General features: G+C 43.5%; 1 protein-coding gene across 1 annotated transcript in view; it reads right to left on the bottom strand.

The window, feature by feature from the left end:
• The window catches only part of ZCWPW2 (zinc finger CW-type and PWWP domain containing 2), a gene marked incomplete at its 3' end in the record, with an annotated part of 104,712 nt that extends 92,652 nt beyond the window's left edge, over positions 1–12,060 (bottom strand). The window contains exon 1 of the mRNA XM_084621116.1: positions 11,747–12,060. Coding sequence (XP_084477242.1) covers positions 11,747–12,033 — 287 coding nt within the window. The 5' untranslated portion in view covers positions 12,034–12,060. The remainder of the gene's footprint in view (positions 1–11,746) is intronic.
• Between the last annotated feature and the right edge of the window lie 2,207 nt (positions 12,061–14,267).

Consider the following 14,267-nt stretch of genomic DNA (forward strand, 5'->3'; position numbering starts at 1 on the left):
AGGAGTACTTGAGACTAACACGGCTGTTACTCTGAAACCACATCAAGAAATGATTTCTGGAAAAAGGGATGAATAAGCATTTCTTCAAGGAAATCCCAACCCTGACCCTCTCACAGGGAAGCATTATCAATCTTTGCCAGAAAATTTCCCAGTGTCCCCACTTGCCTTTACTGTGAGTTGCCTGAGGTTGCAGATTACAAGTGTTCACATGCTTCCAAAACCACAGTAAGCAAAACAGGTTGAAATTCAATCAGATGTCACACTGCATTTGCTTCCATCTGACAGGACTCTCATATTATAGAACAGAAAACTCTAATCCACACACACTGATTTTAACCAAAATGTATGTGAGAAGTCCTCAGAGCAAGATGTCAATTTTATTTTCAATTGTAGGAGCCCAGATTCACTACACAGAACAGTTTCATCGACTGGTGCAGCCTATCAAAGTGATGTTTCTTTATGTTAAATAAAAATGTAATAGAACTGTGCGGAAATGTAAATAGAGAATAGGTTATGGAGCATAAATTTAGGCTTGTCAATAGTGAGGCCTTCTAAACTGTAGATGAAATAAAGTGAGATATTTCAGAGGCAAGTTAGAGATAAATTGGTACATAATCCCAGGTCATATAACATGCTTGGGCCTAACTGGTTTTAACAAGAGTTTTAAACAAAATGTGAATGTTTTGGAAGAATGCTGTCTACATTGACAGATATTGGAATTGCATTTACACAGATGTTAATTATATTTAGTATTAAATAGCTAGTGAGGGAGAAGAAGGTATTTTAATTACGGAAGCAGAAATACAGATATGGTAAAAAGCAAGCTTAATGCTAATTAATTAAAGGGTGTTGTTATAACTGATTATAAAAAGGGCAGTATGCTAATTTTAGATTAGCGTGCTCATCCACAATCAAAATACCATTAGAGAAAGAGATTATATACCATTCTTCTTATCCAAGAGCTGATCACCCCTGGATGCACCATTTCATCTTAGAATGTAAATATAAAATGCAGTATGTGGTTTTACCATAATGTCGGTTTGCCTTAATGAATTAATTTTAAATAAAGTTTTTAATTTTATCACTTATTTCATTCAGTCCTCCATTACATTAAATTTATCTGTAACTGTCCCAGAGACTCAAATCTAAGCAATTTAATTTAGTTATTGGTATTATTTATATTTAAAATACTAATTGAAAACATTTAAGTCAAAGATTACACTAGAAACATTTGGTAGAGAAGAAAAGATTTTGGCCTTCATAGAAAAAGACGTCAAGCTTTTCCCTTGCAGTAATCTTGTAGCAAGACTTCAACTTTTTAGAACAGGAACCTTTCATCTCTCTCTGTTGCACACTAACTTACACCAAAGTGACATACGAGAAGCCATAACACTTAGAAGCCATAACAGTCAAGGAAGCAGTACCATGTTTGGCTAGGCTATCAACATGGTGGCCTACTACTGTGCCTAATTAGGGTTGCCAAGTGTCCGTTTTTCGACTGGAACGTCTGGTCGAAAGGGAAACTGGCAGCTTCCAGCAGCCTCCACCACTGGGGGGGGGGAGGGCTTAGCAGCTGCTGCTCTTCTTTCCCCCAGCCTGAGGGAGAGAACTGAATGACTCCAGGACCGGGCTCCAAAGTAGGTACTGATGCCATCCAGGGGTGTGTGTTTGTGTTAACTTGTCTGCCCCTGTCCTGCCCTGCTGTGCCCCAATTTCCCCACCCCAGCCCCTTGCTCTGGGGACCAACCCCACCCCGCTATGCCCTGATTTCCCCACCCCGACCCCTCACTCCAGGGATGGTCCCCCACCCAGCCCCTCACTCCCAGGATGGGCCCTCCTATCCCACTGTGCCCCAATTTCCCCACCCCACTCCCTCGCTCCACGGACTGATCCCTGCCGTGTCCCTATTGGCAAGTGGGCAGGCTCCGTGTCAGCTCCTCCCAGCCCAGCTCTGCAGGGGGCTAGTGAGTCCCGGGGGATTGGGAAGCGAGCGATGGAGGGGGGGAAAGGTGGGGTGGGAACTCAGAGGAAGAGGTGTGGCACGGGCGGGGCTTCAGGGAAGGGGCAGGGGGAGGGTGTTCAGTTTTCAGGGATTAGAAAATTGGCAACCCTATGTGCCTTAGAAATCTGACACCCAACCAAAGGTGAAAAAGGAAATGTGAAAGTAGAGCAAAAAATGCTAGCACAATACAGTAGCATTTCTTTTTCAAGAAATGGATTCTACAACGATTTGTATCCCAAAGAAGTCCCAGTGAGTTTTATATTTCCTGTTTTTCCTCCTTATATAGCTTCCCCTCTCTCTCTCTCTTCTTTCCCTCTTTTATTTTTTCCCCTTTTGCTCTCCTTTTTCTAGTATCTGGCAGCAATTAATGTGCTGTGCCATTTTATACACAAACACATATTATACACACATAAAATTAAGGTGAAGTGTCCCCCGTAAATTGAAATGAAATTGAGATGAACATCTGAACACAAGTGAAATGACTGAGCCAATACTTAGAAAATTCACTATTTGCCTTGCCATATTTTGGTAGACAAAAATGTGTAATCTAACTTCAATACATTGCCCTAGAACTCATAAAAATGGTACTTCAGGCTAACTACTAGTGCTGTTAACAGTCCAAAGAACAGCCAAAAAAAGAGCAAGATAGACATGCTTTTTCAAAAAAATGAATTCAAGCAGATTCCTGCTATGTGTTAAGGTAAAAACCTGGTATTTGACACTCTTTATAAAGGGCCAAATTCTGCCCTTTATCTCACCCAAGCAATCACATTAGGCTGTATATTTGGCCCTTAGCATACAGGGAAGACAATCTCCCAATCCAGATACCTGAGCTGGGCATTATAGAACACTGTGAAGAAAATGAGGAGAAACTCTCCTCTCCTACCCCACCACCCCAAAAGTGTACAGCAGAGTTGCTCCACAGATGCTAATTTAAAAGCAGAGTCCAAAAGTTCTTTGATGCTGACAACGCTGGAGACTGTATCAAATTCCAGGAAACTCCTTCCTGAGATAGAGTTCAAGGAGGCCTTCCAAATGTTTTAATGTTATGGCAGCAAAGTCAAGACAGAGAAAAATCTCTTGACTGTTGCTTTTACTCAGGCACTGTAGATGGTCATTGATGACTGACATTATGATGCTACAAGCAACACAGAGTTTGAGGCCTATCTCTAGACCCAAGAATCTCCCATGGCCCAACTGAACAGCCCAAAGGTGCAAGACTCTAGAAGGAGCCCACAAGGTCACTGACAACAGGAAAAAAAAAAAGCTACTCAACGTATGAGCAACAAGAAATAAAATCCTAATGGGAAAGGACAAACAACAGAACTGACAAAGAAAGCTTTCAGGACACTCACTGCTCCTTCAGTGGTCGGAATGAAGCAAGGAGAAGTTGTGGCTATGGTCCATTTTATAACTCCATGTCTGAGTGTGTAGAACACAGAGGTGAAAGTAAGCCGGTACAGCATACTGGTAAGAAAGTGGCCGCCGGTACTGGCTGGTATATGGCTGATGTTAAAGTGTTGCTGTGTACCGGCAGGGCCGCTTACGGGGGGGGGGAAGGGGCAGCTGCCCTTGGGCCCTTTAAATCACCGCCGGAGCCCTGGGCGGCGTGGGCTGGGCAGCGCTGAAGGTCTGGCTGTGGGAGTCTGCCCCCCAGAGCCTCCCCTTGCCCAGGACCCCGGCCGCTCTGTGTACCACTAAGTCCTTTAAGTTACTTTCACCTCTGGTAGAACAATAAAGGACACACATGTAGCACCAACAATTAGTACTTGCTAGAAATTTCCAAGCTTGGGAACCAGAAGCATTCCTCTTCCTAAAGTGGGGAACTATCTCAACACAATCCTCAAAAGAGAAACTAACTAATTTTGCCTCATATAAAATTTTTCCCATTTGTGTTTACTCGCTTCTCCAGATCACTAAGTAAATATAAAAAGAAATATAAGAAAAATAAGTAAATATATTAAACACTAGGTTTAGTACAGAACCTAGCACACCGCTATTAAACTCTCTTCATATTGATAGCTCACTTTTTATTCCTATTGTTTGCTTTTTGTCTCTTGGCCAGTTTCTAATCCATGCTAGAACTTTACCTCTCAATCTGTGACTACTTAAGGTATGTCTACACTACGAAATTAGGTCGAATTTATAGAAGTAGGTTTTTTAGAAATCGTTTTTATATAGTCGATTGTGTGTGTCCCCACACAAAATGCTGTAAGTGCATTAACTCAGCAGAGTGCTTCCACAGTACCAAGGCTAGCGTCGACTTCCGGAGTGTTGCACTGTGGGTAGCTATCCCACAGTTCCCGCAGTCTCCGCCGCCCATTGGAATTCTGGGTTGAGATCCCAATGCCTGATGGGGCAAAAAACATTGTCACGGGTGGTTCTGGGTACATGTCATCAGGCCCTCTCTCCGTGAAAGCAACTACAGACAATCATTTTGTGCCTTTTTTCCTGAGTTACCCGTGCAGACGCCATACCACGACAAGCATGGAGCCCGCTCAGCTCACTGTCACCGTATGTCTCTTGTATGCTGGCAGATGCGGTACTGCATTGCTACACAGCAGCAGCAACCCATTGCCTTGTGGTAGCATACAGTGCAATAGGCCTGAAAACCATCGTCATCATGTCCGAGGTGCTCCTGGCCGCCTCGGTAAGGTCGGTCAGGAGCACCTGGGCAGATATGAGTGCAGGGACTAAATTAGGAGTGACTTGACCAGGTCATTCTCTTTAGGACTGCAGGCAGTCCTATTGTACCATCTTCTGTCGGGCAGGCAGGAGATGAGGATGGCTTGCAGTCCTACTGCATCGTCTGCTGCCAGCCAAAGATGTAAAAGATAGATGGAGTGGATCAAAACAAGAAATAGACCAGATTTGGTTTGTATTGATTTGCTCCCCCCTCCCTCCTTCCCTCCATGAAATCAACGGCCGACAATCGTTTTGGTGAGGTCTGTCAGGGGCACCTTGAAAACTTTAATGGAGATTCGGTCCTGCCTGAAATACCAGAGGGAGGGATAGCTTAGTGGTTGAGCATTAGCCTGCTAAATGAAGGGGTTTGAGTTCAATCCTTGAGGGGGCCATTCTGTGTGACAGTTGTTTTTGTTTCTCCTTGATGTAAAGCCACCCCCTTTGTTGATTTTAATTCCCTGTAAGCCATGTCGTCAGTCGCCCCTCCCTCTGTCAGAGCAACGGCAGACAATCGTTCCGCGCCTTTTTTCTGTGCAGACGCCATACCACGGCAAGCATGAAGCCCGCTCAGATCACTTTGGCAATTAGGAGCACATTAAACACCATGTGTATTATCCAGCAGTATATGCAGCACCAGAACCTGGCAAAGCGAAACCGGGCAAGTAGGTGACGACAGCGCAGTGAGGAGAGTGATGAGGACATGGACACAGACTTCTCTCAAAGCACGGGCCCTGGGAATATGGGCATCATGGTGCTCATTGGGCAGGTTCATGCCGTGGAATGCCAATTCTGGGCCCGGGAAACAAGCACAGACTGGTGGGATCGCATAGTGTTGCGGGTCTGGGATGATTCCCAGTGGCTGCGAAACTTTCGCATGCGTAAGGGCACTTTCATGGAACTTTGTGACTTGCTTTCCCCCGCCCTGAAGTGCATGAATACCAAGATGAGAGCAGTCCTCACAGTTGAGAAGCGAGTGGCAATAGCCCTGTGGAAGCTTGCAACTCCAGACAGCTACCGGTCAGTCGGGAATCAATTTGGAGTGGGCAAATCTACTGTGGGGGCTGCTGTGATGCAAGTAGCCAACACAATCAAAGATCTGCTGATATCAAGGGTAGTGACCCTGGGAAATGTGCAGGTCATAGTGGATGGCTTTGCTGCAATGGGATTCCCTAACTATGGTGGGGCCATAGACGGAACCCATATCCCTATCTTGGCACCGGGACAACAAGCCGGCGAGTGCATAAACCGCAAGGGGTACTTTTCAATAGTGCTGCAAGCACTGGTGGATCACAAGGGACGTTTCACCAACATCAATGTGGGATGGCCGGGAAAGGTACATGACGCTCGCATCTTCAGGAACTCTGCTCTGTTTCAAAAGCTGCAGGAAGGGACTTTATTCCCAGACCAGAAAATAACCGTTGGGGATGTTGAAATGCCTATGGTTATCTTTGGGGACCCAGCCTACCCCTTACTGCCATGGCTCACGAAGCTGTACACAGGCAGCCTAGACAGTAGTCAGGAGCTGTTCAACTACAGGCTGAGCAAGTGCAGAATGGTGGTAGAATATACATTTAGACGTTTAAAATGCGCTGGCGCAGTTTACTGACTCGTTTAGACCTCAGCGAAACCAATATTCCCACTGTTATTACAGCTCGCTGTGCGTTCCACAATATCTGTGAGTGTAAGGGGGAGATGTTTATGGCACGGTGGGAGGTTGAGGCAAGTCGCCTGGCTGCTGGTTACACGCAGCCAGACACCAGGGCGGTTAGAAGAGCACAGGAGGGTGCGGTGCGCATCAGAGAAGCTTTGAAAAACCAGTTTCATGACTGGCCAGGCTATGGTGTGAGAGTTGTGTTTGTTTCTCCTTGATGAAACCCCCCACCCCTTGGTTCACTCTACTTCCCTGTAAGCTAACCACCCTCCCCTCCTCCCTTTGATCAATGCTTGCAGAGGTAATAAAGTTATTGTTGCTTCACATTTATGCATTCTTTATTAATTAATCACACAAATAGGGGGATAACTGCCAAAATAGCCCGGGAGGGGTGGTGGTGGAGGGAAGCACCGGGTGGGGCGGTGGAGGAGCCACACATCACTTTAAAAGTTTAAAACTTTAAAACTTATTGAATGCCAGCCTTCTGTTGCTTGGGCAATCCTCTGGGGTGGAGTGGCTGGGTGGCCGGAGGCCCCGCACCCCACCGCATTCTTGGGCGTCTGAGTGAGGAGGCTATGGAACTTGGGCTGGATGGTGGTTGGTTACGCAGGGGCTGTAGTGGCGGTCTGTGCTCCAGCTGCGTTTTCTGCAGCTCAACCATATGCTGGAGCATATTAGTTTGATCCTCCAGCAGCCTCAGCATTGAATCCTGCCTCCACCTTTCAGCTTCAGCCCTCTCTTCAGCCCGCCACCTCTCCTCCTGGTCATTTTGTGCTTTCCTGCACTCTGACATGTCTGCCTCCACACATTCGTCTGTGCTCTGTCAGTGTGGGAGGACAGCCTGAGCTCAGAGAACATTTCATTGTGAGTGCATTTTTTTTTGCCTTCTAATCTTCGCTAGCCTCTGGGAAGGAGACCACATGAAGAAGGAGAAGATACTGTGATCCTTGAAACACATGCAGCTGGTGGAGGTGGTATTTAAAAAGACATTTTACAGAACAATGGGTACACTCTTTCACGAAAAACCTTGCTGTTAACATTACATACATAGCACATGTGCTTTCGTTCCAAGGTCGCATTTTGCCTCCCCGCACCGTGTGGCTAGCCCCTCTCCCCTCCCCGTGGCTAACGGCGCGGAACATTTCTGTTCAGCCACAGGCAAAAAGCCCAGCAGGAACGGGCACCTCTGAATGTCCCCTTAAGAAAAGCACCCTATTTCAACCAGGTGACCATGAATGATATCACTCTCCTGAGGATAACACAGAGAGAAAGAACGGATGTTGTTTGAACGCCAGAAAACAACACTGCAATGCTTTGTTCTACAATGATTCCCGAGCATGTGCTACTGGCCTGGAGTGGTAAAGTGTCCTACCATGTTGGATGGAATAAGGCTGTCCTCCCTAGAAACCTTTTGCAAAGGCTTTGGGAGTACATCCAGGAGAGCCGCAAATGCCAGGGCAAATTAATCATTAAACATGCTTGCTTTTAAACCATGTATACTATTTTAAAAGGTACACTCACCAGAGGTCTCTTCTCCGCCAGGCGGGTCCAGGAGGCAGCCTTGGGTGGGTTCAGGGGATACCGGCTCCAGGTCCAGGGTGAGAAACAGTTCCTGGCTGTCGGGAAAACTGGTTTCTCTGCTTGCTTGCTGTGAACTATCTACAACCTCCTAATCATCATCATCATTTTCTTCGTTCCCAAAACCTGCTTCCGTGTTGCCTCCATCTCCATTGAAGGAGTCAAACAACACGGCTGGGGTAGTGGTGGCTGAATCCCCTAAAATGGCATGCAGCTCATCACAGAAGCAGCATGTTTGGGGCTCTGACCCGGACCGGCTGTTTGCCTCTCTGGTTTTCCAGTAGGCTTGCCTCAGCTCCTTAAGTTTCATGCGGCACTGCTTCGGGTCCCTGTTATGGCCTCTGTCCTTCATGCCCTGGGAGATTTTGACAAATGTTTTGGCATTTCGAAAACTGGAACGGAGTTCTGATAGCACAGATTCCTCTCCCCATACAGCGATCAGATCCTGTACCTCCCGGTCGGTCCATGCTGGAGCTCTTTTGCGATTCTGGGACTCCATCATGGTCACCTCTGCTGATGAGCTCTGCACTCACCTGCAGCTTGCCACAGTAGCCAACAGAAAACTGAAATTCAAAAAGTTCACGGGCCTTTTCTTATCTACCTGGCCAGTGCATCTGAGTTGAGAGTGCTGTCCAGAGCAGTCACAATGGAGCACTCTGGGATAGCTCCCCGAGGCCGATACCGTCTAATTGCGTCCACAGTACCCCAAATTCAACCCAGCAAGGCCGATTTCAGCACTAATCCCCTTGTCGGGGGTGGAGTAAGGAAATCAATTTTAAGAGCCCTTGAAGTTGAAAAAAAGGGCTCTGTCGTGTGGATGGGTGCAGGTTTAAATCAATTTAACGCTGCTAAATTCTACCTCAACTCCTAGTGTAGACCAGGGCTTAGTGTCCTTAGTAACCTTTTGGGAAGGCCTTCGTCAAATTTTCATGGTTGTAGTATTAAGATAGCTCTTTGACAGCTTCTTATGGCTTTAAATACTCAGAAGAGAAGTAGTCATCTAAGTCATCTTCTTTCTCTGAAAGATCTTACATCTCACAAGCATTCTCCTTGCACATGTAGACCACTCCCGTCACACATATTCTTGGTAAAGTAATAAACACTTCTGTTAAAGCACCAGCAGCTCTGACAATCTTGTGTGGGGACAGAAAACCTGGACACTTCTGTTAAAACTCACTTTTAGTAAGGGTGTTCATTCATTCAGACAATGGACTGGCAGTCAGAACCACTTCCTTGGGGGCCTGAAGGGGGCCTTTGTGATTATCACAGTTTATATAACTCTAATGTCTTATGGTCTTTCTAACACCTCATTTGTGTGTGTGTGTTTTTTTGAAAGTCATGGTCATTTTTGGGGTTCTGTTCTTGGATGACAGAAACTTGCAGCAAGTTTATAGAAAGTGCATCAAAAAGCTAGCTACTATGGCAATCTACCAGGGTGGATTTGATTTAAATCATCAATTAAATCACAAGTCAGAAAGACTTGATTTAATCATGGATTTCTACATAAAAGTACATTCTTGTTGGTTATTATAACGTTAATACATATTCTTCACAACTCAGAGATAGAGACCTCCCCAAACTGGGTCTCTTTTACAGCTTGCTGCCATTATAGGTTTTCCCTTCTCGTGAGAGAATGGCATAGTAGATCTCAAATCAATGAAGGCTACCCTCAGAAAGACCTCAAGACTTCTAGAATATGCTGCTGAAACAAACAGTTTCACTTTTGCCTGTCCCTCCCTTCTCACATTTATCTCCAGAGTTCTTCTCCTTGTCCAGATCTATTCTGCCCCCCAACCATCTTCTATTCATTGAACTTTTTGAAACTCTGCACTTTTAGAGAGAGGTAAGGGATTGACTCTGTGTACACAAATTTGCAGAGGGATTTGCAATAGGGTTGAGATCTGTTATTTCTCACCTCTATATATTAATTTATTTATTTTAAAACATTTTTGCTGTTAACAAACATACTCTCTCTGGAGACACAAATCCACAGTTTGAGAATTGCAAAACTAAGCATCTCTGATGGTATCTTCTAGACCAGAGGTGGGCAAACTACGGCGGCCCGCGGGACAGTCCTGCCCGGCCCCTGAGCTCCTGGCCAGGCAGGCTAGTCCCCGGCCCCTTCCCCGCAGCCATGCTCTGGCCTGCTGCTCCTGTCAGGCAGTGTGGCTGGCTCTGGCATGGTAGGGGGGCAGGGAGTGGCTGGATGGGGCGGAGGTTCGGGGCGGGGGGCAGTCAGGGGACGGGGAGCAGGGGGAGTTGGATAGGGGGTGTGGATAGCAGTCATGGCTGTCAGAGGACAGGGAGTGGGGTTCTGGGAGAGGGTGGTCAGACGTCAAAAAGCGGGGGGGGGAGGGGGACTGGATGGGTCGGGGGTTCTGAGGGACGTGGGAAGTGGGAGGGGGTGGATAGGGGGTGGGGGCTAGGCTGTTTGGGGAGGCACAGACTTCCCTACCCAGCCCTCCATACAGTTGCACAACCCCGATGTGGCCCTCAGGCCAAAAAAGTTTGTCCACCTCTGTTCTACACTGAGCCCCATTGGATGGATGGATGGACGGACAGCTGGATGGATAGATTAATCTAAATAAATCTATACAGAAGCCCCTGGAACCCCATAAAATTGGTCCCTAATCCATGAACTATTGGAACTCATTTTCAAAACTTTTCTTAAACATGACATGAATATATTGTCTCATACTATAGAATTAGAATTTATAATCCCTATTCCATGATGAGATATCTTTGAGCTATAATGTATCTTTAGATAGGTTTTTTCCTCAAAAAGCACTTGATCAAAAAAATCTGATTTAAATTTAAAAAAAAAATTGGATTTCTTAAAAAAATCCGAGATTTTTATCCACCCTGCAATCTACACTCCCTACATTATCTACACTTTCTTGGCTTGCTACTTCCTATTTTTTTTCTTCTCATCAAATACAAAGGTGAGGAGTGGCGACTGCTCCTACTGACTGTGAAAAAGAAAATCTGGATAAAGCAGCAACAAAAGAGAACAGTATATATTGAAACTGTTGTTTGTTTATTGAGAAAAGGGTAGGGGTGAATCATTATTTCCATTCTGTGAGCTGTAGTACTGAGTCCATTTTTAATGATACTAAAACTGTTACCCGTAATACATTTTTAGCAAGAACATAACTTTAAAAATTGATAACATCAAAAACTGGTAAAAACCAAAAGTCCTGACAATAAACAGTGCATTTTTATTCTAAGAACACACTGTGCAGAAATGGCACATCTTTTTTTTTTTTTTTTGGGGGGGGGGGAGGGCATATTTCGAGATACTAGTTACTTTAAGTAAAAAGAACAGGTTTTACTAGATCTTATTCTTACTCCTGTTAGCCATACAAAGCCAACACAGCTAAGGGAAAGAGTAAGCTAAATTCTGTTCTCCTTGTCCATCATCTACAATATTGTTTACTAAGTGCTAATCAGTTACACTTCTGCAAACCTACTGAATGCAATGGTGTTACACAGGTGCCACTGAGTGCATAATTTAAAAAACTCTGGAATTGAACAGATGTAAATGAGGACATTTTTCCCCCCATAGCTACTCTGATTATGCATAAAAAAGAAAAGAACCCAGATTGCTTCTCAAAATCCAACTAGTGTTTGTAGGGCTCACAATTAGGGGTAAAAAAAATCATCTTACCTATAAACTGAGAACATTAGATCTGCAAGTCACTAAGAAACCGTAAATATTATATTTCTACCACATTTTTACTTTTCAAAGGAAAACTGAACTCAAATTAAGTGCACATTACAAAATGAACAGATGTCTTACTTTTTTACAGTTGTAACAATTTTAACCTTACCTTGGCCAGCTGCGCATTTTCACCAAAACTAGACTTCCTATAGGAAGTTCTGAGTAGACATATTTAAATCCCTTTTTATTAAACTCAGACTCTTCAGGAAAATATTCTTCAGAAACAGAACAATTATTAAACCATGGGTCAGTATTCATATAACAATACCATGGCTCACTGTGATCAACTTGTGCAGCATCATCACTTGATAGCAGTCTCCATTTCAAACAACTGCCAATCTCACATTGAACCCACACTTTGTCTAGATAAAAATGGTTTTCGTTTATAGTATCCATAGCAAAACTTCCAAGTTTTTTCCAGTCTTCTAAGGATCAATTTTTGTAATTTTATTTATTCTGAAATGTAAAGGAAAAAAATTATGCAGATCACTACAAAACAAAATAAACTAACAACTCATATGAAGAAAAATAAACTTTTCCCAGAGTTGTCCTTTTCCCATTCAAGGAAAGGAAACATCCTGAACAAACAGCACTCTGTCTCCATCTACCAGTAAACAAAGAGGCCAAAAAGACATAGCTAACCCCACCTGCTTCCTTCTCCATTAATAAACATCTAAGGCTTAAGATAGGAAGTAATAAGGAGAAAAAGAGGATGACCAAACCAAATATATTTCTTTCTGATTGTACATCTCCTCTTCACCATCCTGCAAAGGAAACATTCTGAAGTAAAAACAGATATAACAAGAATAAAAAAACATGAAGGTGGGTTTTCTTAAAAAGACAGGTTGAAATATGCTTTTGCCTCTGAAAGCACATCCATCCTGTAAGATAAATTAGTAATTATAAAGATACATGAATGAACACCTCCTTTACTAACTATATGCAGCATACACTTTTTATGGTTTCTTTTTATCTTTTATTGAAAGAAAAAAAACTTTAACATACAGAATTATTATGATGCCCTGACCTACGGACCAGAGGCCAGCGCAGAGGCAGAGTGTAGAACTGGAAATGGTTGGTTCCTAGTGTGAAGCACAAGAAAGACCAATCTCTCAGTCATATTGGAATGTGTATTATGAGAAGACCTTTGGAGCACATCAGTGCTCACAACAGACAAATACTGAAAATTTCAAATCAAAATCAGGTCCTCCAGATACATTTGTTCAGCTCTTGCAGATTGATTATGGGTCGGAAGGTCCCATCCTCTTATCAGGAAGTAGTAGGAATAGAATATCTTTATTCTGCTCTAGTCAGTAGAAAAGAAAGTTGATTTTCTTGGCTTCAGATACCCTGCTCCAAAGCTAGGCACTAAACAGAATCAGAGGAGTCATGATGTGTCTTTGGAACTGGAATAATTCTGAAGCCAAAAGCCTCTCAATATCACTTTAATTACCCAAATGTTCAATGAGTAAGGCCCCTTGTTTTCGGTTTTTAACTGAAAAACGCTCACGTTTTACAAAAGGTATTATTCAGTTTTTATTGATTGTCACCTGCATTTTATAACATTCAAGTTCACGAAAATCCTGATTATGTTAAGAAAATCCAATACATTCATTAGGTGGATGTGCTTATGTTAATAATAAATTAGTCTAAGTGTAAATTTAAAGGCTGTCTGTCAAAGTAAGGCAACGGAGGGGAAGATATAGACACATGCATGCACATATGTATACCTATTGTTAATACACAGTTCCAGAAATAAACCACAGCATTAAACTGCTTTTATTTTCAATATTCTTAACTTTCCTCTATTTGTTGCTCTTTTCTGTCCTCTTGTCCCAAAATATTAATCCCAATATTTACCCCAAACACTGTAAAGCTAATTTTTACACTGATTTTCATCTGTGTAATTTCTGGAGAAAACACTGAAATTCCCAGGACATTCTAAACAAAATAGAAACCAAAAACAGAGGGTCATGTTGATGAGAAACACATTAATGTTGACTCTACTTCTTGAGCTACAAAGGTAGGAGCCCACAGGCCCAGCCATGGAATTCTTCAATAGAATGGTTTGACTGGAAGATAGTTGGAAGGTTTTTGACAGAACTTGTCCTACTTTTCAAGTGAAATGAGCCTGAAAAAAAGCAAGTTCTTCAGACCTCATTCCACTTCTTCTTTTGTAGAGATCTTTGAGGTCAGCGAAGTTGTCAAAGTTTCCACCTCTTTTCTCATGGCAAGAGGCGGCAGAGACATTATCAAATCACAGGAAAAGACCAAATCCAGGACAATCAGGATATACTGTTAAAACTCAAGAAACACCAGCCAGGGTTATTATTTTTCCTTTTGGAGAAGGCAGACAACATCTCTTCTCTTGCTAGTTTGAAAGAACATAAAAAACTATAAACTGGAGAATAAGAAGGCAAAACCATGATACTGACAGTTTCTTGGTCACCTTTCAAAGATCTCTACAAAGAACTTGAAGCTTTAAAGAGCAAGACTGCTAGTTTCAACTTAGCTGTTGTTCACTAGTCTTACTTAGACTGTATATTCCTAAACTAATTCAGAGAAGGCTAAGGTTCATGATTTGAGTCTGATACATCCTTATGACTCTGATTAGCCTGGGAGACAAGCTT

This window comes from Lepidochelys olivacea (genome assembly GCF_965140295.1).
Source record: "Lepidochelys olivacea isolate rLepOli2 genome assembly, chromosome: 2".
NCBI lineage: Eukaryota > Metazoa > Chordata > Testudines > Cheloniidae > Lepidochelys > Lepidochelys olivacea.